Source organism: Eptesicus fuscus, chromosome 11 (assembly GCF_027574615.1).
Source record: "Eptesicus fuscus isolate TK198812 chromosome 11, DD_ASM_mEF_20220401, whole genome shotgun sequence".
NCBI lineage: Eukaryota > Metazoa > Chordata > Mammalia > Chiroptera > Vespertilionidae > Eptesicus > Eptesicus fuscus.
Genome location: NC_072483.1, coordinates 73,202,549 through 73,226,788, shown reverse-complemented (window position 1 = coordinate 73,226,788; position 24,240 = coordinate 73,202,549). Strand labels below are relative to the sequence as shown.

The window sequence follows — 24,240 nt, the reverse complement described above, 5'->3', positions numbered from 1 at the left end:
AAAATACTGGTAGAGCTCCATTCCCTTCCCTTCAAAAAACCAGGAGGAAAAGTCTGTACCACTCCCCTGGAGTCTTTCTTTCACTGCTAGGGTTACAGAGCTACTTACCCTGTGTTTTGACTCTTGGGTAAAAGCAATGATGTGCTGCTAGACTTGCTCTCCAGGGGAGAGCCCTAATTGCCAGTTTCAATGGTGTAACTTCTTCCATTATGGCAAATTTCAAGTCATGGACAGTTGAGTGGGGACTGTGCTCTGCTCTGGGTGTCCATGCCCCCACACCCAGGTCCAGGGCCCAACCCAATAGCCAGCTGGCCTACTTCCCCAAACCCACCATCCATCCCCAGCAAGGGTATCTCCCTCTCCTTGCAGCTGGCATGATGACTCAGCTTCTCATAAATTTAGGAAAAAGGGGTGCAGGGCAGAGTCAGCTGCCCAGATTGCTCTTCTCCTCCCTGAGCTTCCACCACTCTGTCAGCCGAGGAACTAGGTACAAGTCCCCAACCCCCAGCCCCAGTCTCTGGTTCACAACTGCCTGTGCTTTAGCTACACAACAAAATCAACCCATAGGATTCCCCACCCGGTTTGACTGCCCCCATGGGATGTTCATAGGCTTAGGCCAGTGGAAAGGAAGGGGACCCTTCCTGTCCCCCCAATATGGCCAGAACAGTCTGCCATTTCTTGCCTATATCTCCCCAATAAGCTCTTCCGATTGCTCCACTCTCTCTCCTCTCTCCAGAAAGATAAACCCATTCACGTTCTGATAGGAAATGAAGCTTTGTTTCTCAGTGTCTGCTTCCCATACAAAGCTGGTCCTAAAGCGAGGACCAACAGGACAGGACAACTGGGCCAGAAGGGGGACATGGGCCTCCCCCGATACAGAGAAATATCCTGAAAGGACCCACCAGGGTTGGACACTCAAGAGCCCAAGGGGCTTCAGGATACCCTCTCAGGTTTTGTTATGCCCAAGAAGGAATTTGGGTCTATAGAGACCTCCCTCTAGCCTTCTCTATGCCTTCCCTAAGAAACTGAAGTCTGAGTACAGAGAGCACTACAGGCAGTTACAGAGGGCATTTCCTCTCTCCTTAGAAGATATGTACTCCAGCCCCAAAGACACTACCTCCAGGAAGCTCCCCTGATTGTCCTAGCTGATAAGCCTTGCTTTTCCCAGGCTCTAGGGCTTTGGTCTCCACCTCTGTTGTAGCACACATTGCACTGTTAGAATTACCTGACCCTCACTAGACTGTAAGTTCCTTGAGGACAGGAACTGAAAGACCCTGATCTTTCCATCTCAATGCCTGCTTTGGACCCTAACGGACAATGAATGCAAGAAGGGATGGCTAGCGTGGGCTCCTGCCAGCCTCTTCTCCAGGCCAAACCAGTGTCTGCTGAGGTGTGATGGCTCTGCCTGTACCTTCCCCCAGCTAGACCAACTGAGACCAAAGAGGGAAGATGTGGAGGGAATAAAGAGGGGATACCCAGCATGGATGGTCCCTGAGGCTCTTACCTGCTACCCGGTGGGCCACCAGCCCCTCCAGGTTCAAGGGCTCCTCCTCTGGAGTTCGGGATGGGTCTGAAGTCGCCTCCTTTGGTGGGAGCTGAGGCTGAGCGGTGAGGCCAGGGAGAGAGGCGGGGGGCTGCTGAGGCCCTGGAGGGCTGTGGTTGGTTGGAAGGAAAGCAGGCAAGGAAGAGGAGGAAGCTGGGCTCTTTGGACGGTAACTCTGGTTGGGCCCAGCCGGGCATGCCTGATAATCGTAAGGTGAGTAAGACCTGCCCTGAGGGACGGACTCCAGGGCGGCCCGTGGGGCTGGCTCAGGGGTTCCCAAGGAATGCCCACTGGGGATGTAGCCAGATCTGGACTGGGTCAGTGGATGGGTCTGGTAGGAGGAGCCGGAAAGAGGCTGAGAAGAGAGAGGGGAGGCCCCAGGCCAGGCCCCAGGGACACTCTGGGATTTGTGCAGCGGGGCAGCAGCCGAAGATGGCTCTAGGTCCAGCATCAGCATGTTGAGGGCTTCAATGGACTGCTCGATCTCCTGCTGGGAGGCTGCCCTCGGGAACTCAGGGAGGCCAGGCGTGGGTGTCTCTGCCAATGGCTGGGGGCCGGGCCTGCTGGGCCGGACACTCTCCAAGTGGGCTCTTTCCTGCTGACGAGGAGGCGGGTGAGGCTGCTGCTGCTGCTGCTGCTGCTGCTGTTGCTGCCAGGAATTGAGGCCCCTCTGAACAGCCTCCCGACTGCTTCCCCCCCGGGCTGGTGCTGGGGGCAGCTGGGGCTCAGTGTCCGGGAAGGACTGAGAGCGGAACATACTGCTGGGATCATGGCCATAGTGAGAGGTGGTCACTTGTTGTGCCCAGGCGGGGTGGGGGCCCTCCCGCTGGTAGCCAGCTAAACCCTCCTGTGCAGAATAGGAGGGCCGCATGGGAGCCAAGTGGCCCGCATGGGCAGGCACTGCCCGGCTGGCAGACTCATAGGGGTAGCCCCCACCATTCACCATAGGTTCCACGGCGTAGGGCTTGTCCAGGCCATTGGTCAAGGGGGACAGCGCTTCTGGGTAGCCCCCCTCACTGGTGTTGGTGATCCCGTCCAGGGAGGACAGTGTGCCCATGCTGCCCACGCTGTGCCCGTCCTGGTTGGGCAGTTCATCGTCCAGAATGTCTGTCTCCCGCTCAGATGCCAAGGCCCCACCGTTGACGTGAACCTGGGCTGGGACAACATGACGGCCGGCAGAGGGCACAGCAGGGCCCCCCGCCAGGCGGGACCGGAGGTGTTGGGTGTGGTACATAGCGCCTGGCTTCTCTCGTTCTAAGCCGAAGCCACTGAGCAGGCGGTCCAGCTCGCGCTTCTCCTCAGGACTCAGGACAACAGGGGCACTGGAGGGGCCGAGGGCAGGCTCATCAGTCTTGTCTGTCTTGGTGGAGGCTGTGGAGTTGCCAGAGTCGCTGCTCACGGACAGGGTGTGTTCCACGTGGTTGGGAGTGGCCGACAGGGCAGGACGTGTGGCATTGACAGCCCCGGTGCTGCCATTCAGGGAGTCCTTCTTCTTCACCTTGGCATACAGGCTCCCATCTAGTGGCCCCTGCGTGTGTCCCACAACCTCTGCAAGAGAAAGAGCAGATGTCAGTGGGAAGCGGGGACATCTTCTATTCTCCCGAGGAGAGGAGTAAGGGCTTCCATTCCCTGGATCCTAAAACCTCCTCTCAATACCCTGAGATAGAGCAAGGCAAAAGGACTACAGGACCCACCCAACACCCTGCTTCAGGGCCAGGCAGCAGATCTTAAGGTTGGGCAGGGGGCCTTTTGGGTTAAGTTGCCCAGTCCAAAATTTGCCTCTGGCATCTTGCTGGCTTCCCAAGAACCTGGAAGTTCTGGACCAAAGCCAGCAGGCCCCAAGTCAAATGAGACACATTCACTCTGAATGCTGGGGCCCCTGAAGGTTCTGGAAAGGGATTGGGGAGGGGGCAGGGAAGCATCTTAGAGATCAAGAACAAAAGGCAGAGGTTTTCATCAGGGAGAGCTGCCCCCCCCTCCCACCCCGTGTCACTTTGTCTACAGACAGCTCCGGGGCCCCCTGAGCAATCCTTTCTCTGAAAGGAAAAAGTGAGCGCTGGGTGGCTCAAGGCCAAAGGGCTGACTCAGGAAAGAAGAACTTCCCCCGCCCAGAGGAACTCAGTGATTTCACACCCTGTACAATCAGCAGCCCAACTCCCAGCCCAAGATACACACACACACACACACACACACACACACACACACACACAAGCACCTTCTCTCACTCCAAGGCAAGCCCCCACTTGGCACAAAAAAAAAAAGTTTCTCCCAAATACTGCACAAACCCCAACCCAGACCCAAACCGTCACACACACACACACACACACACACACACACACACACAGAAAACTTGGCACAAAGACGTCCAGAAGCGTACATGCCAACCAGTAATCACCCAAATCAAGCACCCCGTGTTCACCCACATCAAATGCCCAGGTGCCCCCAGTCAGAAAGCACACTGTGGGTACATATATGCAAATACAAGTAATAATAATAGGTACCATGCAGCTAACACCTATTATGCGCCAAACACTTTGCTATATACTTTACGTATACATTGTTTCTAATCCTGTGTGTTAGGGAGTGTTCTGCCTATTTCAAAGATGGAGAAACTGAGGTTCTGAGAGGTGAAACTATTTATTTGCAGACACATAGCACCTGGTAAAGCTGGGGTTTAATATCAGAACTAATTTAAGACAATAAAACTAAATTAAAAACAGAATTTCAAAAAGCACACAATTTTTATTATTCTACACTCACTGGCTCTCATATCTCACACGTGCATACACACACAATAGAATGAACACATGATAGGCAGCAGTACCCCAAAATAAATACTTAAATTTAAAGCCACAAACATTTCAGAAAACACAAGCTCCTCCCATGCCCCCGGATCAGCCCTGGGGCCAGAAGTGGCAACCTCTAAAAATAAATACTCATACAGAAACCCATGGCCAAAAACAAGTGGTCAGACAACCACAAAACAGGAACATCCTGATCAGCACACACACACACAAACCACAGGCCAACCAAATGATGTCACCCATCCAGCGGGAGCGCAGAGATGCCCAACGAGCATCATCCACACACACACCCCCGGCCAGCAGCAGAACCCAAGTGACACTGGCCAGAGTGTCGCCACAGGACTCACTGGAACGGGGCTGGTCTGAGTGAGAGAGGGGTTTGGGCTGAAATAGGTCTGAAAGTCCAGCAGCCTGTGCCTTGTGCTGGGACCCCTTGCAGGCTGCTAAGAGGCCACTGAAAGCACAGCTGCCTCTCCTGCTCATCTGCCTGCACCCCTAAGGGGTCGACACTGTCAGGTGAGAGAGCCTGACCCTCATGCATGTCTCTCCAAAGAACTGGGTGGCTTGCTACACAAAAATGCAGAGCCTCCAGCAAGCTGTTTCTAGAGGAGAAAAGTACTAAAGACAGGAGCCTCGCATCCACTCAGATTTCTGGGGGTGGTTCCCGGGAGGATGGGGCCCTCATACCAGTTAGTGGAAGTCTGAAGAGCTGTCTCTCCTCTCCGTGCCTGGAAAGCTGCTGACCCCACAGAAGCAGGCTCATTCCCGAGGCTGAGCCCCACTCAGCAGCCCACACCATGAGATGCCAGAATGTTCCTCCCGGGCCAGGGGTACCCTCCATACCCTACACCCCCAGTCTCCCAAGTCCATGCTCACCTGGTCTGGGAAGTGGGGAAAGCAACAAAGCAAAGGATGGGGTGTCCCATGCCTTCCCATTTATACTTACATGGAAGGCAAAGAGAGGCACTGGGTGCAAATCTGAGAGTCCTCTCTCCTTCCAGGAGAAAGCAGACCCAGTCCACCACTTCACTTGGGAGCATAAAAGAAGCGGTTTGGGCAGAAGAGCTAAGAAAGCATCCCCGAGGCTGGGAGGGAGAATTCACACTGATTCCCATCACCTGATATGCTGGCCCTGCTGGCCAGGCCCCACTCTTCATTGATTTTGAAAATGTCAATATTAAACGGATTCTGCCGTGTAATTTATCCCCACATGGGCTCCTGTGTGCAGCAACAAGGTCAGGAATGATAACTGCCAGGCCACTAAGGCTTAGGAAGAAAATCGAAGATGTGTAAATAGTGTAATTAACTCCTGTTTGCTTAATACACATGGAAAGGTCGATTTCTGCCCTCAAAGTATAGCCCTAGCTGCTCCTGATTGCCCAGTGCTGGCCGAATGCTCCAGGCTGTTCTGTAGCCTTCACTGGTCATCTTCCTTTGCATACCCAGGGGAGAAACTAAGGACAGACCAATCCCGGGTCTGTCCAGGCCCTGAGAGGGCTCTGCTGTGTAACACAGCGCATGGGCAGGACCTGTGGGGCACCTACCCCTGCTCCTCCCGTCAGAGAGGAAGGTAAGTGCCCCTGCTCCCCACACCGTCTCCCCATCCACCACGGCCACACTAAGAGCTATTTACCAGGACCACAAGAAGCCGGAACACAAGGTCGGTTTTAATCTCTTATGGCAGGAAGGGCGAAAGAGAGGGGCGGGTAGAGCAAGGGGAAGGAGTGAGAAAGACTGGGGAAGGAAGAGAGGGAGCTTCGAGGAGGGGGAGGGCTCTAAAGCTGAGGGTCACCGGATCCATCTCAAGTCCCAGCAGATTCCAGGAATGGCCAGTTCAGGTAAAAACCGTCTCAGGTGAGGAGTCAGACAACAGTAGAAGAGGGTAGAGGGAGGAACCTGCCTGGTTGGGGCCGTGGGTACCGGCATGGATGACAACGGAATAGGGGAATACACTGCAGGGGAAACACAAGTTAGACAGGCCCCAAGCCGTGCCAGCCTAGGCAGCCCGTCATATGGCCATCTCCCTGCCCACTTCTCCAGGGAAGCTGAGAAGTCCACAAGTGGCTCCACTTGTTTTCCCTGAATATGTCTCCCAGGTCTTCTCAGCAGCTACTCCAAGCCCGGGACTCCACCCTCAAGGCGGACTTCGACTGCACCAAGGAGCCCTTATTCCAGGGCGGCCGTAATCCAGCTGTGCGAGTCATGCTTTTGGAGAGCTCTGAGGAAAATCCCCAGCTGACTTGGATGCCGACCTGCTCCCCGGGCTCCCTCCAGTGAGCTGCGCGGGAGCGCAGGGGGCCAGAAGCACAGTACAGGCCAGAGTGCAGGAAAGCTGTGTCCAGCCTATCCACTTCAAAAAGAACGAAAGAAATAAACATGGGATGCTAAGATATGGATTTAGGGCAGGTGTTTTCTAATTCTGATGTTATGAGAATCTCCTCTGGGGTTTGTAAATTCTGGGGCCTGATCTCCAAATGGTTTTACTCATAGGTCTGGGGCGGGGCCAGGAAGCAGCATGTTAACTAGCTCTCTAGGGTCCCAGCGCACATGGTGGGTAACATCTTAAGAAGCCCTGACCCAGCTCTGAGGTTAAGGACCCTGCTTCTCTCACCAGTGTCAAGTGGGGAGGTTTCATTATGTAGATGTCAGGATAGGAGGCCCAACCATGAAGGCTGCAGGGTGGCAGCCTGCTTGACTGCAAGAAAAAGGCTCCTCAGCGATGACTCAGTGAGGAGAGACCCCTCCCTGTCCAGCAGCAGGCCTGGTTTGAACTGTGGCTGATTTATTAAGGTTTTCAGGATGGGACCCTTCATGATAATAAGTCCTTTGAGTCCACGTCCAGCAGGATAACAATTCATTAAAATACATTACCCAAAGCAGTGATGACCGACTGTCCTGGAGGAAAATCAATGCCGTCCAATAGCAGAGGCACCGTACCCACCCCGGACACAGGTGGTTTGGAGGCAGACAGGGGCCCTGGCAGGTTGGGAGGGAATCTGGCTCCTTAAACGTGGGAATGCAGCATCAAAGGCCATATGTGTCTGGGAGGTAGTGAACTTTGACAAGGACTGAGGCTTGGCCAGGAGGCAGCCAGGGGAGCAAGTTCTAGACATGTTAACCCTTTAGCCACAGACTTCCCCAACTCTGGAGGGTGCCAGGCTGCTGAGAGGCAACATGGGAGCCAGAGGATGGGGCTGAGTTCCAGGAAGGCCACAGGGATGTACTTCTGGAGAGGAGACAGGGGGGGGGCACCCCCGCCTGACCCCCCCTAAGCCAGACACACCCATCATTCAGAAGGATGGTCTCCATCTAAATGGCCAACTCAGCTTGTGTCAACCACTTAACTTCACAGAGCCTGGCCACACAGACTAAAAAGCCAACTTGCAGGTCTGCTGAGTGACAGGATTCAGGAGCTAAGTACCTTGAGGTAGGCCTGGAACATCCTCCTCTCTCCATTTCAACAGCTCTCATCACCCACAGGATAAAGCCCTACACACCACACCCCCTGCTGAACACACCAGACCTTTTTACCATCCGACCCTTGTCTGCCTTTTGAAGCCTAACCTTTGCTGTCCTCAATACCTTAAACACTCCCCCTCTCTACTCTTACTGCTTATGTGCTCTTTCCTATTCTGTGCCACATGCTGTTCCCTCTCCCGAAGGCCCTTCCTCACCCTGCCTCCGCAACTCCCAACCTCCCTGACAAACCTCTTCCTCCTCTTTCAGGCTCAGTTTGAGCTTCCTTGGGAAGTCATCCTTGGCCTAACCTCTCTCCTGTAATACTCCAGAGTCAGATAAACCACGTTCCCACTGCCCTTTGTACACTGAGTAGCCAGATTATTATGATCTCTGAACGCATAATAATCTGGCCACTCAGTGTGTGTATACACACACACACACACACACTGAGTGGCCAGATATATATATTAGAGGCCTGGTGCATGAATTCGTGTATGGGTGGGGTCCGGCCAGCCTGGCCAGGGGGAGGGGACATGGGCGGTTGGCCAGCCTGGCTGCTGGTCGAACTCCTGGTCGAGGGGACAATTTGCATATACACTGAGTGACCAGATTATTATGCGTTCAGAGATTATAATAATCTGGCCACTCAGTGTAGATGTCTACTGGGAACACCGATCACGTACTGGACGGTCATTGTTGACATCCAAGTTTGTCTTCCCCACTAAGCTGAGAGCTCCTTGAGGAAAAGCCTTTTCTCTCTCCCCACCCCCCAACCCCCACCCCCATTGCCTGGTTTCCAGATGGTACCATTCACAGGTCTATGTGAACAGCACCTCTTGGAGTTCAGTGCATAACCACCATGGCTATACAGGATGGCCCTACAGAGCTCAGTGCCTGGCACACACTAGGTGTTCCATAAGTGCTTCATGCATTACATTAAATAGCCCAGAAAGATTTCTAGAGTCCTGTCAGTCACTGAGACACTCTTCTTCCACTGCCACCCAGAAAAGTGAAAAATCAGGGGTTCAAGATGGACCACAAGCTTCTCCCAAAAGGAAAAAAAAAAGAGAGGCATTCTACAGAGTTGGTGGTAGCACATGCTGGGCACAGTGGAGGTCCCCATAAACTGGCTGAGCCAGAGCTTGCCCCCTGGCATCCCCCACAGAATTCCCCACTCACACACCACTCCAGGAGACATTAACTCTCTTACTCCAAGGACCACTTGGGATAGTTAACGAAAGCCTAGACCAATTTCCTAAAAACATGCACAAAAACACATAATTTCGGGGGGTTGATAAATACCCCAAAGTCCATCTATGAACCTTGCATTAAGATGTGCACATTTAACAGAGAGGGTGCTGCTTCTGGGGACCCCTCTCTGTCACCCGGGACTTCTGTGAAGAATGTCAGACTCCATCTGAGAGGAATGGGAGAACACACAGGAGGGAAACCCTTCCAGCTGGAGGAGCTCATGAAGGGGTCGGCCCAGAGTGACCCCCTGGATCTTCACTGGCCCAGGAGGGTGCACGTGAGGAGGGGGTGAGGATGGAGAGTCAGTGCGGAATCTCAGCCCATGGCTCAAGTTTGACCTGGGGTCCTCCTGAGACATCATGGCAATGGCAGAAGGGACCACCTGTGGCCTAGTCTTGGCCTCCACCCATGCTGACCTCCCTACCCCATAGCTAGCTGGGGACTAAGGTGGCCTTTAGGTTATCACAGCTTGCAGAGGGGCCTGGAACTTCACGAAGTGGGGACGGACTTCCCCGGAGCTTCTGAAGATCAGCAGCATCAGGGTTGAAGAAAAGTCTCTGAAGGGGACCCACAGAGGAGTCACAGCCTCTGCCAAGCAAAGAGGCAGCGGACAGGTGCAGCTCAAAGAACTCGGTTCACGTGGGGAGGTGTCAACTGATGCCACACTGACAAGCATGGGCCTCGGGCCCTGTGGGCGGGGACAGATGGGTCCAGGCTTGGCACAGACACCTGTCTTTCTCGCTGTCTAACAGCACTCAGAGGGAGCCCCCTGCTCTTTCAGAGAGCAGACAGAGAAAAGATTCTCCTCGGGGCTGCTATCAAGTCCCCTGTACAAATGGCCTCGCCAGTGTCACCCACAAACCTGCCTCCGTGGGCCCAGGGAGGGTGGGTGGCAAGTGCCCCACCCTGGCCATTCTGCCGATAAAGAAAGGAGGAGGCATGAGGCCCAATGTACAAATGGAGTCCAATCTGAATGTCAGCCTGTGGGCCTTGAACATGGAGAAACTCAGCACTGAAATCCAAATGGAAACTAGAGCCCCTCCCACTGGCACCTCCAGGCCCTCAGGGCAACAGAACTAAGATCTGAGAGGGACCGGAAAGGCAGCTGAGCCAAGAGAGCTTTGTAAAAGCCGTGGGATTTTTATAGCCGAGGGGTCTTAAGGGCTCAGTTCATCCACTGCCCACCCCTCATGTTACAGGGGGACAGTGAAGTTCAGGGCCCCCCTAAAGTCACCCAGCACAAAGGTGCAAAAGGACTTGTCTTCCTGCCTACAAGTTCAGTGCTCTCCCACTAATGGCCTTCAAGGTGAAGTGGCTGGAGGAGCCGGGGGTGGGGAGTGGGGGGAGACTCTCCAATCCTCACAGTATAACATACGGGGTTTTAGTCAAGTGACGATGATGGATGTGTCCCCAGGCCCTCCTCAGGAAGGACACACAGATACCATCTTACTGGAAATTCTCCAGAGAAAGGGAGTAGGAGCACAAAACCTGATTGTGACCTTTATTTCAGACCCGAGGGACCAGAGCCTGGAGAGCGAGTGACCTGCCCAGGTCACACGGCAGTTCACGACCTTGCAGGGCAGGCCTTCTGGCCCTCAGCTCCCACCCCGGGCACTATAACCAGAGCCTGACACCCCCACTCCCCGCCTCGGCCTATCCGGGCACCAGATATCAGACACAGGATGGTAAAAATAGCTCCGATCCCACAACAACCGAAGTCCTTCTCTGCCAGGCCAGGGCGCCTGCCTGGACACTCAGAAATCCCTGGCCAGGGGATGGCCGAGCCACCAAGAGCTGTGCCAAAGTTGGGAGAAAGCCATGAATGGGAGCCCGCAAGAGGCCATTAGGGGAATGGTCAGCACGAGGTGCCACTGAGCTCAGCCTGCAGAAGGAGGGGCAGTTGTCCTGAACAAATATCCTGCTGGGAGTGTTTCAGGGGCATCCATGCCTCCCCCATGTTCCCTCTGCCCACCCCATTCTCATCCACCATGAGCCATTACCCCAAAAGGAGGAGGCCAACTCAGACACACTGCTCCCACCAACTCAGCGACCCTCAGACCTGAGTTGGCAGCTCTTACATGCCTAAGGGCAGCAAATCCTGGAAGAGGGCGGCCGGGTCCACACCTCCAAAGGGAGTGCAGAGGGTCACGGCGCTGCACAGCCTCACGCCCCTCCCCAGTCCAGTCCGTGGCAAATCCAGGACAGAGGGCGCAGAAGCCCCCACCGCCCTCTCCCCAGGTCCAGCAGAGCCACACAAGGACACACAGGCAACCCAGCCGCCCAACAGGCACTTACCCTCTGGATGGAGAGGAAGAAAGGGGAGGGGAAAGAACTGCTCTGATTTGATCTCTGCTCCTTGTGCCTCAAGTTTCAAATAATTCCTACATGGCTGCAGCTCCCAGCTCAGCCTGTGTCCTCCTACTCAGCTCGCTGGGACTGTCAGGGTGGGAGGAGCCTGCCCGCCCGTGTACACACACAGCACTCCCTCCCTCGCTCGCTCGCATTCTCTCTCTCTCTCACTCTCCTCCTCCTGGCTCTGCCTCACTCTGGCTTGTAGGAAGCCAGTGGGATAAAACTCTGTCTGTAATTTCAGCCAGCTGGGTCCCCAGGGCTTCACTTATCATCCTGTAGCTATGCAGCTCTTGAATGACATCACAGTGGCTTCCCAAACCCTCCACATGGAGTGCAAGGCTCCAGACCCAGACCCAGTTCAGCCCCAGCTCAACCCAGTTCCAGCCCCAGTCCCAGCCCAGTTCCAGCCCCAGAACAATCCGAGCCCAGCAACAGCCTCAGACCAGCACAGCCTCAGACCAGTCCGGGTCCCAGAACAGCCCAGCCCAGCCCCAGCCCAGCCCTAGTCCAAGCCCATCGCAGCCCCAGTACCCAGAGAAGAAGTGGGAAGAGAAACCCTGGGAGCAAAGGACAGGGGTGCAAGGGACAGAGAGGGGAGGTGAGAGTTCCTAGGAGGGTGTTGAGATTCATTTCCCCAAATTTTTCCACATTTTTTTTCCACTCGGCAAATGAAAGGCAGAACGGATGACAACAATTTTCCAGCTGCTGAACAATAAGGTGGAAATTTTTTTCCCCTCTCTCCCCCTCCTTCCCCTCCACGGGGCAGAGTCTAGGAGCCAGGACACTTCCTTGGCTTATAAAAACGGGGGGGGGGGGGGGGCACAAAGGCCCTGTATTTTCCAGAGGTGACCATGGTGCCTAAATAGAGGGGCTGAAGTGTCACCTGGGCAGGCCTCGGGGAGGGGGGACAGGAGCCCCAAAGTGAGATTCTCAGTGCAAAGCTTTGGATTCTGGCCCAGCAACCTGGACAGTTTTTGAGGCCTGACTTTGAGAAGGCCAGTGGGCACCTGGCCCGGGATATTGATTCACCAGGGCACCTGACATGCTTCCAATTGACTGGCTATTGGTATTCAGTTTGTTCCCATCTCAAAATCATGAATGGCAAAGAGAATAACTATTTTCGGAGTGTCAAACCATGTCCACTTTCACCCCCAACCACCTAGGTCTGAAGCAGTCCACTCAGCCAAACACCCACAATCTGCCCCAAGTCCTCTCATCATCCTGATGGGCCCTAAAATAGTGCCAGAAGTCCCTGACAGCAGGACACCAAATGCCAACTCTTAGCTGCATATTTTGGCAACTTATTTGCACATCAATTGACGGTCCCAACGCAACTCCCAGAGTTGGTAGAGATGGCCTGGGGTTTGCAGCTTTAGCACCTGTGTCTCCTCCCCACGGTCCCAGTTAAAGTGCTTGTGTGGCCACCCCACCCGGAGCCCAGCTTTTCAAAGCCAGGTCTGCTGGCACTGCAGGCTCCGCAAGGAGAGGCTGCCAAAGAGAGGCCACCTACTTCCCCCTCCTCTGAGCAGACACCTCATCCCGGCCCTCCTCCACATGCCAGCACCACTCTCTGGATGTTTCTTTTGGGGAGTAAAGAAGGAAAATAATAACAAAAATTGTACCCAGTGCCCTGTAGGCTGGTCCCTATGCTGTTATCTCAACTGCATCTTCACTGATGAGATGGGGAGGCCCCCAGCCCAGCGTCAAAGACGTCACAGAAACCATAAACATGGGTAGCGAAGAGAGGGGTTCCATGCTCAGGCTCCGAAGTGGGCGCAGGAGGACTTCCCACTTTCCCAGGGCACGACTGTTGTAAGAACACAATGTGGATAAACTATTCCAATCATCCAGCCATCCACCATCCAATCATCCCAAGCAGAACCACAAGGAGGAGAAAGGCCTGGGTGTCCCACTGTCAAGGTGTCACTAGGGAGAGGGAGGAGCTCAGGGAGTGCCCTGATGGAAATGCCCACAGACCCCTGCAGGATCCCCTCTCTGCCTTCCAGCCCAGGGGAGAGGGAAGGAAGTGGACCGGAAGTTCAGGGCTGCAGGGGCAGAGCAGGCGCTGGGCACCCCTCACATGGCCCCAGCTTTCCAGGGTTTCCGCACACACCCCCTCCCGGTCCCCCCCTTACCCCTACCCGCAAGGCAGTGAGCAGGGCTAGGCTTGGAAATGTGTTCCCTAAGGGTAGGGCAGGAGCAGAGAGCCAAAGGATTACTCTGGAAGAGAACTGTCAACTCCCAGCAGATGTGCGAGTTGGACAAGGGTCTCGGGTATATCTACTCACCTCCCTCCTGCCTCTCCCTGCTCTTATTGCCTTGTGGGGCATGGACATCATCTCTAGCTGTCCTCATTTGGGAAGGATGAAGGAAGAATGGAGAGTGGACCCAAGATGGCTTGGGGATCCAGGAAGAAGGAAGAGAGTGCACCAGAATGGGGCAGACAAGTTAACTTCAATGCACATTCTCTCATTCGCTTCCACAACCGAGACTTAGAGGTTGCAGCTTGCTCAGGATCACATTGCCAGTCTGACTCTTACACTCAAGTTCTTTCTGCTTCCCAGGGAGCAAGGAGAAACCAAAAAGGCGATGGATGGGCAAAGGGTGAGAGTCTGCAGGATCCGACAGGAAGAGGGGAGTGGAGAGGGGTGATAAAATCACAACGCTGGTTTAGGCCAACTAGCCCTGCCATCCAAGTGAGCCCAGTCCCCATCAAAAGTGGTCCCCTGGGAACTGCTTGCATATATCCTAATGACACTTCCAGGGCTCACAGCATTTCTGGAAACTCGTAGAGAACTGGTTCAGAACTGGTTCACTCGTTCAGAACTGGTTCACAATTCACACCATGAAGCCGTCTCTGCATTTAGGCCGATCCCCATTCTTAACCCAAAACAGCCCCATTAAGTAGCACACATTAAGTACCAGGTACCAAACTGGCCATTCCGTGGGGTGGAGGTGTATGTGGCTCTACCCATGCGTGGATGCGTATGTCGGTGTGGGTAGCAGATCTGGGTAGGTCTCTGCTTCCTTTCCCAAATGGCAACATCCCTGCACATGAGTTCAAGGAGGACCATGTAGGCATCTCCGGGGGCCTCCAGGCAATCTCATGCAAGCTCACACACATGAGCAGTGTGGGCCAGAGCAGGAAGTCAGTGCCGCAGAAGAACAAGCTGGGAGTGACTCTCCTGACCCACAGAAGCCACATACCATGGACAAGCCTGGGTTCAAGCCTGGACAGGAGCCAGGAGCCAGGAGCCAGGGCACCTTCTAACCCCGGGCTTCTTTCTAGCCTAGTGTTACCTGAAGGGCACCTGCCTGGTTCTCGAAGGTTCTCAGGCAGTGTATAGACATAGGGGGGCAGGGAGGCAGGAAGGAAGAAGGAAAGATCTGAGAGGCTCTGAGCTTTCATACCAAAATCTGATCTCACTGCCCCTGGAGAAGGAGAAGAACAAACATCAAAGAACACTTTGCTACTAACAGTGTGGTTGGTTTTTTTAAAAGCAATCAAGGCAACAGAAGGCGAAAATCTCCACGAAGCATCAGGGCATTGACTCGCTGTGACGATGATGTAAAGACTGGGTCGGGGATGAGAAAGGCAGTCCGACTGCTCTGCGGCCACTTCCCAGAACAAAAGAGGCCGCCTGTGGCCTGGATCAACCTCCCAGGGTCGGAGAGCAGTCCAGCAGGTCTGCCACCTGGGGCAGGATGCCCCATGTCCCTGCAGGGGGGTCTTGTGGGTGCAAATAATGCTTGAGCAGAGAAAGGGAGGGAGGAGGAAGGGGAGTTTGGGGCCAGACTCCTGAGTCCCCTTCATACACAGAACCTGCCAGGGCCTTGTCGGAGCCTCCAGAAGTGCCTGTTCTCCCACGTCCATGCACCACGCTCACTCGCCCCATCTAGACAGATGTGTGGGTGGAAGGGCCCTCCTCAACCTCAAGAAAACCCAGTCCTGCCACCAGTTCCTTTCTCTTATCCCTCAAAGGTGAGACAGTTCTCCTGGATGGCAGACCACCCTTCCCGCAGCAGCTGAAACCCACTCTCCAACTCTGGTTTCACTTCCCTTATAGGCTGCTGCACAATGAACAGACCTAGAGAAGGTGTCATCTGGCAGCCACAGCAGGAGACTGGGAGTCAAGGGGCCGAAATACTAAGAAGTGATCTTGGATGGGCCTCAGTTTACTCCTCCGTGTAATGGGCAAGCACAATTGGATGATCCCTAACTTCCTGGCCAATTCTAGATGCCTAAGGATCAACTCAGAGAAGATGCTCAACCAGGCACTGTCTGGATCCCAGAGGCCCTGGACCCTGTGGCCCATTTCTCCTCTCCTGCTTGGTCCTGCCTGGGTGGCTCCAGGCTCCAAACTCATCTGAGACTATTTCTGTGGCAGCCACAGAGCCCCTGGGGGCTAGGACAGAACCGGTGATTTACAGGAAGTCTGGAAATACATGCCAGGCTGCAGAGGTTCCAGGGCCGTGAGGGGCAATAAAGAGGCTGATTTATTTTCATCAGTGAAATGCTGAAACCCAATCCCTAGAGCGAGCTGACCTAGCAGACGGCGGCGAAGAGCTCATCACCCAGAGCAGAATTAGCTAGATCACAGCCTCCCAGGTCTCACCACTGGGGCAGGTGATGGGAAGGGACAGAAGGGGAGGCCAGGGCTGGCCAGCTGGGCTGATGTGGCTCCAGGTCCCTTGGGCTGGCCTCTCTCCCCACCCTGCTGCTGGCCTGCCAGGGTCTCCGGGATGCAAGCACCACAGTGGGCAGAGCTAAGCAGCCAGGCTTTCCATTTTAACTCAGCCCCTTATCCTCAGGAGGCTTAAACCGCAAGCTTCCGGGACCACATGCCCACTTTTGAGGGGTGGGGCCCCTCAGACTTCTGCCCTTGTGAAGCCGTGGTCAGACGTGGCAGCATCAACATCCCAGATCTACATCTACCTGGCTGTGTAAACATTGGCAGGTTACTTAACCTCTCTGTGCCTGTTTCCTCGTCTGAGAACTAGGAACGAGAATACTCAGCTCACAGGAGTGACGAGGAGTAAAGGGAAGAATGGGCACCTCAGTATCTCACATCTGGAGGGTGTACCTAGAAGGGGGAGGTAGGCTTTCCTCCTGGTCCCTAACCAAATTGCTGGCGGGGAGTGTCAATGAATACAACCCTCATAGAGGCCCTTTTGGCACTATCAACATTATATATGCATATATTCTTCCACCCAGCGAATCCACTGCTAGAAATTTGTCCTACAGGTAGACTTACGCCAATGAAAATTGTGTATGTACGAGGTTATTCACTGCAGCATCTCTGAAAACAGCAAAAGATTGGAAAGAGCCTGGAAGTCCAGGTTATTTAAATATCGTAAATTAAAATGCAAGTTAAATAAAACTCAGTACATATGTGCAGTGGGATATTACGCAGCTGAGAAAACTGAGAAGGCTCTTTATGATATGCCATTCGCTGAAAAAGCTCAGGATACCAGCCAAATCCTCACAGTGACTTCCAGACCCTAAGTGATCTGGTCCCCATTACCGCTGACCTCGCCTCCTATTATAACCTCCATTGCAATCACACTGGCCCCTTTGCTGCTTCCAAACGCCTTAGATGGGCTCTTGCATCAGGACCTTTGCACTTGCTGTTCCCTCTGCCTGAGATGCTCTTCCTCAGATATTTGCTCAGCTAACTCCTTCCCTTCCTTCAATTCATTGCTCATACGTTTCTGCTCAGTGAGGCCTAAGCTGGCCAGCTTTTTACACAATTTCAACTCTCCACTCCCAATCGCCCTTGCTCTGCTCTATTTTTCCCAGAGTATTTGTCACTTTCTAACATGCTCTGTCATTTCCTTATTATGTCATTTCAATTTTTTGCCTGCCTTCTTGCTCTAGAATATAATCATGACAAGGACAAGGGTCTTTATTTTGTTCACTGTTACATCCTTGGCATCGAGAATAGTGACTGCACACATAGTAGGCACTCAGTCGATGTTTGTTGAACAGGTGAGTGACTATTACTGAGGACAGCTCATGTACCAACGTACACAGATCATTTGGCTTTTCTACTTCTTCAACAGAGTGGATTCAAGATTATGCCTATCATCACGTCATGGTCACTCTCCTGCATTCTGATACGTTTTCTCAAATGGAAGAGGAAGAAACAGCATTACCACTGCCCCCAGAGTCACCGTGACACAGCCTGGCAGTCACTGATGGCTGCAGCCAGGGAGGCAGGAGCCATGAAGGTGAAGACCCTGACAGACCCTGGGAGCTGGCCTGGCTCTGCCCCCAACTTCTGTGTGACCTCTGCAAATCCCCCAAAACTGAGCAGAGGGAGAGCTCACACGTGGGCATGGAGCCTGGGCACGTCGGGGAACACCCAGATCCCAGATCCATGGAAACCTCTTCCCATAAATGGCCCCAGAACTGTCCCTTGGACAGAAAGCAGGGCCTGGGAGAGTGGACCATGAGGAAGGGGCTCTGTTGCCTAAAGAGAAGCACACCAGCCAGCAGGCGGGAGTGAGCAAATCAGAGACAAGCTTCAGGGACAAGGCTGCCTCCTGAGGCTGATGGAGAGATGGGCCTGAAAAGCCAGGACAAGTAATGAAGGGGTTGAAGTCTACCTCAGCGACCACGTAGGAACCAGCTACTGGACCGCTATCCTGGGTGAGAGAAAGAGGGGAGTGAGAAACACCCAGGGCCTGGCTGGGTCCAGCAAGGAATAATCCAGAACTACCCAAAAGACAACCCTCACCACTGCGGGCAGGATACTGTGAGCCACACCACGCCCAGAGCTGAGGCAGTGTCACCTGCCCCAGCTGGGACTGGAAGCCAAATCGCAGGGTAGGGTCTGTACAGGCGAGGGGAGGAAAAGCAACAGGCCGAGCACACGTGCTCCCTGAGCAACCATCACTCAGCCATGTCCATGGAGCAACACATCCGGGCTCTGGGCACTCACTGGTCTTCTGCAGGATTTTGTCTTTTCTCTTCATCTGGTTCGTTCTCCCCTCTCGGGCCCCAGGCATGTAGAGGGCAGTCCAGCGAGGGAGGCCAAGCACATCTGATTGCTTTTCTTTCCCTCTGCTTCCTAGACTTTGAACAATGTTACTACACCACTTCCAGATTTGGAAAACAATTCTGTCCTCAAGGTCATCTACCTCCAAGGCCCAGGGCAAGCGTAGCCCCTCTGCAGAGCCATCCACCTCTGATCACCACCATCCCCAGAAGCTTCTTCTCCCCTGAGCAGCCCTGGCCCTTGGCCAAGATCCTTCTCCGTTTCACTGTGGGTCAGAGTGGATGGGGCGCCTGCCTGGTCTCACTGCACCCCTGCCCAGCCTTGTCTGCAGGCAACTCCAGGGCACGATTTTCCATTGCACAGGACTAGCACAGTGCCCGCCACCTCGTAGGTGCTCTGAGAAAAGGAATGGAGGGAGGAGGGAATGGTGGATGAAAGGCAGCTCTCGCTGGGTAAGAAAAAATATTTGATTAATGGAGGCTTGAATTTCTTTTCTTGGACATGGTTAAAGTTGGTATCTTAGGGTCTTGCCGGGTCCAGCTAACTTGCGTGTGTCTATAGGTTTGGCAGGAGAGGAAAGTGGGAGGTGATGGCGGGGGAGAGAGCACGGTCTCCTCTTCCCCTGCCTCGAGCTTGATATCTGAGCACCAGGCAAGGGCAGACGGTGCCGCTCAGGCCACTGGCCAAGAGCTCTGCGTCCGCTCTGAGTGTGGCTCCGGCCTGCCACCCTCCACCTGATGGCAGAGATTACAGAGGACCAAAGGCACATTCACTCGGGAGGGTATCGGTTTACCAAATGTTCCACCGGCAGACACTGCTCCCCAAGCCTGCCAGCTGCCTCGCACCACAAGGCCAGCTGAGGGTTCGAGGGCATCAGGACAAACCCCGCCCGCCTGACAAGGAACAGCACTAAGCAGGTGTCCGGCAAATGCTGGGCCACCAGTGTCATCTTCTTTACCCACAAGGTCAAGCTGACCTTGCATTTGAATTCTCAGCACTCTGTTCCAGGAGGTCAGGAGAGGACTCCCCTCTTGGGAGTCCACTCAACCTGAGTTGGCTGGAGCACGGAGAATGTGTGCTCAGGCCTGAAAGTCTGAAGGGAGAAGGTCCCCAGATCTTCGTTAAGAAGGCATTTGACCCCTGCCTCTGTCGCTATCTCTGCGCAGACCACCCCAACTGAGACCCAGCCCCCTTGTTTCTCGGCACAGCTGACATATCTGCCAAATGGGCCAAGAAGACAAGGACCCAACCTCCTTGCCATGGCTGATCCACCCTCTCACAGCCGGGAAGTTCTATCAGGTGGCTAACTCACATCCCTTCTGCTGCAGTCTAAGCCCTTTGTCCAATATGACCTGCTAGAACAAGGACAGAGCTTCCAGTAGCAGCTTTGAATGTCTTCGTCCTTCCCCCACACCCACCCTGAAGTCATAGACCAGAAGGGCTGGCCTTTCCCAGCAAAAATTTAAGTTAAGATTTCCCAGCAAACATCAGTTTGGCGCCAAACGCCAGGCTCTCGGCACCAGTGCTTAGAAAATCACCCTCTGCTCAGAGACAAGGGGCAGATGTATCTCTCCAGAATCCCTGGGCCTTCTGCATGGATTATTTGAGCCCACCTGCAGTCTTGTGCTCCCCTCTTTTTACTGGTTCCTCCCATATCTACCCAAAAGTTCAGAAGGCAAGAATGTCACCCCTATGAATGTATGACATGGGGGCTATTATCCCCACAGCCTAGCTGCCTCACTCCCACTGCAAAGGGGCCATCTGCTGCTCTCCCTCATCCTGTCTGGCCCTGGGGACATGAAGGGACATGGGGCCATGCAGGTGGCTAAGGCAGCTGGAGCAGAACTCCTGGGCTTTTGGGGAGCTGAAACCTGGCCTCCCTCTCTGTGTAATGGGGCAGGTTTTCCACCAGTTCCGGGGCTGGAAAGAGATCAGACCAGGCAGCCTAAAGCATTTCAGGCTGTAGGTGAATAAGCTTTGAGATCAAGATTAAAAATGAGAGAAAGGATATTATCTTGGATAAGGCCCCTAGCCTCTCTGTCATTGCCTCCGCTTCCTCACCTATAAATGGGAACATATAATCTGAAGTTAACATGGAAGCATTTGGGTCTCAGTTGTGACAGAGGAAAATGAATGATGCCACGTTCCAAAAGTAGGAACCATAATGTAAACCCTACAGAAAGAGATGACTGACTTCAAGAAAATGAAAAAAACAACCCACAGAATGGTAGAAAATATTTGCAAATCGTGTATCTGATAAGGGACTTATTTCCAGAATGTATAAAGAACCTTTGTAACTCAGTAACCAAAAGACAAAGCCCCAATTTTTTAAAATATGGAAAGGATGTGAATAGATGTTTCTCTAAAGAAGATATACAATGGCCAGTTAACAAAGATGTCCAACATCATTAATTCTCAGGGAAATGCAAATCAAAACCACAATGAAATACCACTTTACACCCACTGGGATGGCCAGAATACCAAAGAAAATTATAAGTGCTGGTGAGGATGTGGACAAATTTTTCACACACTGGCAGGGAGGGATATAAAATGGTGCAGCCACTTTGGAAAATAAATGATTAAACATACAATTACCATATGACCCTGCAATTCTACTCCTAGGTATATACCCAAGAAAAAAATGAAAACGTAAGTCCATGCAAAAAGTCGTACAGGAATGTCCATAGCAGCATTCTTCAAAGCATCCCAAAAATGGACACAATGCAAATATTCATCACCTGATGTATGTATAAACAAAATGTGGCATGTCCATGCAATGGGACATTATTCAACAATAAAAATGAAGTACTGATGCATGCTACCACATGGATGAACCCTGAAAACATTACACAAAGTGAAAGCCACATACTGTAAAATTCCGCTTACGTGAAATATCCATAATAGACAGATCTATAGAAAGTAGATTAGGGCAAGGGTGGGGATGGGGACAGAAATGGGGAGTGAGTGCTAATATGTAGGTTTCTTTTGGGGGTGATGAAAATGTTCTCAAATTAAGTTATGGTTGCACAACCCTAAATATACTAAAACCCACTGAATAGCACACTTTAAATGGGTAAAATTATGGTATTAAATTATATCAGTATAATATGATTGTATTATATAAAACTGAGAATATATATAATCAGCTGTCAATTTTTTTAAAAGAGAGAGATGGCTGGAAACTGTTTTGTGGCTCTAAACTACCGCCTCATGAACATCCATTGCAGGAAGTGGGAGTCTCTAAGAAGAATTTGGGGGGAAGAGTTATTTTGCTATCAGTGTCACCTGTTAGAGGCTCTTCCCTCATCTCAGGGAGTCTGCTCAGCTCAACCTGAGTTGGCTGGAGCACGGAGAATGTGTGCTCAGGCCTGAAAGTCTGAAGGGTGAGAGGCAGGCAGGAAAACAGAGAGAGGGGTTGCCCTGGCCACCTCAATCCCAGGCTTTGCTGAGGCCAAGAGTGCCTAAGGGCTCCGCTGGACCCAGGGGAGAGAGCAGCCTGGGGCTGCCTCAGAGCCTGTCCGAGAGGGCCACCTGGAGGGCTGTGAGGACTTCAGCAGGAGGAGGCTGGAGGGACCACGGATGCCTGGGCTGAGGAAGGGTAGGGAACATCTGGCAGAGCTGCAGTCCCCAACCTAAAGGAAACAGTGAGTGAGAGACTGATGGGGAGGTGGGGGGCATCTCCAAAACACCCACAGAAGTGCTGCAAGATAGAAACAATCAGCCTCCAGAGCCTTCCCCTGGCAAGGAAGCTCAGAAGTCAGATCCACACAGAGCAGGCCTCTGCAGCCTCACACGGGTGCCAAGCAGGCAAGAATATTCTGATCCCTTCCATCCCCTCCTGTCTTCCCATAAGCCAGGGAAGCGGAGAAAACCTACTGAAACACACACAGCTGGCGGCCAGGTAGGAGCGACAAGGGGGTAGAACGAACTATGCATGAAGTACCAAGGTCACGGCACTGGGCATATTCATGACTGGCCAGAGGACCTTTAATTACCTGAGAGTGAACAGAAAGGCCCTGAGACTTGCCATAATGTCATTCGGCGGCAGAGGAAGCAAAGCACAGGTGTAAAGGGCAGGGGTGGATAAAATAAAGTGGTTTTATCATCACATCCTACCAGTTCTGCTTGTTCAGTCTAATAGCTACAAAACAGCAGCTACCTGTAGGTGTTTGGGGAGGAGCAACCAAGCACACAAACAGTCACTGGAGCCTGGCACAGGGCGGGCACACAGGCTAGCTGTCATCTAATCATCTTTGTCGTCATTATTGTCACGGGTAGGGTTTTAGAGCTGGAAGTGCCCTTTGGAATCCATTCTCCCCAATAAGGCAACTGAGAGCCAGACAGGGAGAGTAACTTTTCCAAGGTCACACAGCAAGTTGGTGTCAGAGGCCCGTCTCCTGACTCCCAAGAGTGGGACACCTAGAACAGAGCCATCTGAGGAATGGACCAGGGGGGTGTGGGCTTCTTCCTAAGGAGGGTGGGCTGGTATACCTTCAAAATCACATTTCTGACTTCTCTTCACTCGCACTTTAATAATAATAATAATAATAATAACAGACATAAATTATTGCCAGCATAGTGCATACCGGGCACTCTACTTTTCACATTTCACATATATTACCTCACTGAATCTTAATTCTATAAAGAAGGTACTGTTGTTGTACCCATTTTACAGATAACGCATTTGGATCTCAGAGAGGCAAAATGACTCGACCAAGGAACACAGTTATAAACAACAGAACTTGGAGCCAGACCTTCTCTGATTCTCAATCCCACAGTCTTACTCCCTATAGTAGAGGTTAGTCTGTTCAACATTATTTCAGCTTTCTATCTTCCATGCACAACTTCCCTGCTCTTGAAGTAAGGCGTGGATGTGTGACTTGCTTTGGCCAATGAAATGTGAGCAGAAAAAAAAAAGCATGTCACATCCAGGCAGAAACAGTATGCAAATCATAATGTCCTCCACCCACTGATGCAGTAATGATGGAAGCATCTCTGAGATGAAGCCACCACCAGCCTAGAGTAACTAAGATGCACAGAGACCCCTGCCAACTCACACTGGATAGGCAGCAGGGGCAAGAAATATGTTTTTGTTGGGTTAAACCACTGAGAATTTGGGGCTGTTTGTTACCCAGCATGATCAAACCTCTCCTGGCTGATACAACCAGAGCTACGCTGCTTCCCACTCCACACACAGGAGTTGGGAAGGTCTGAGAGGGAAGCTCGGCAGGTGCATTTTAGCTCCTCACAAGTCATAAAAAGAAACAGTGATTCCATTAAGGGAGGGAGGGAGGGAGGGAGGGAGGGAGGGAGGGAGGGAGGAAGGAAGGAAGGAAGGAAGGAAGGAAGGAAGGAAGGAAGGAAGGAAGGAAGAAAGAAAGAAGGAAGGAAGGAAGGAAGAAAGAATCATTACTCCAACCCCCTCATTTTACAGGAAATGAAGAAGATCTAAAGAAAAGGAGTTATCAAGGACACCCAAATCACCTGCCTCCCAGGCCAATGTCTGTCCGGATCTGTTTGTCTCTGTCTCCATGTCTCTCACCTGTCTCTCCTTTCTCAGTCTCTGCCTATTTACTGTGTATCTTTCTCTCCTTTCCTCTCTCTCAAAAAAATCAGAGAATCCTTGGACGAGTCCAGCTCATGAGAAGACACCAGACTGAGACCCCTGGCTGCTGTGAGGAAGGCTCTTCCCAGAGCAGGCACAGAATTTGATGGGGGGAGGGGCCTACAGAGCAGGTCGCTCTCCCCTGAGGAAGGGATCCTGGGGGCTGAAAAGCTTGGGCACAAAACCAAGCCCCCTCGTCACAGCTCCTGGCTCTGGTGGGACTGC

At 52.8% G+C, this 24,240-nt stretch overlaps 1 protein-coding gene across 2 annotated transcripts in view; it reads right to left on the bottom strand.

Annotated features, from left to right (window-relative positions):
• Positions 1-24,240, bottom strand: part of TNS1 (tensin 1) — a 219,091-nt gene that overhangs the window by 43,741 nt on the left and 151,110 nt on the right. For both annotated transcript variants that reach the window (XM_028151044.2, XM_054723191.1), the window contains exon 19: positions 1,505-3,091. In XM_028151044.2, coding sequence (XP_028006845.2) covers positions 1,505-3,091 — 1,587 coding nt within the window. The remainder of the gene's footprint in view (positions 1-1,504; positions 3,092-24,240) is intronic.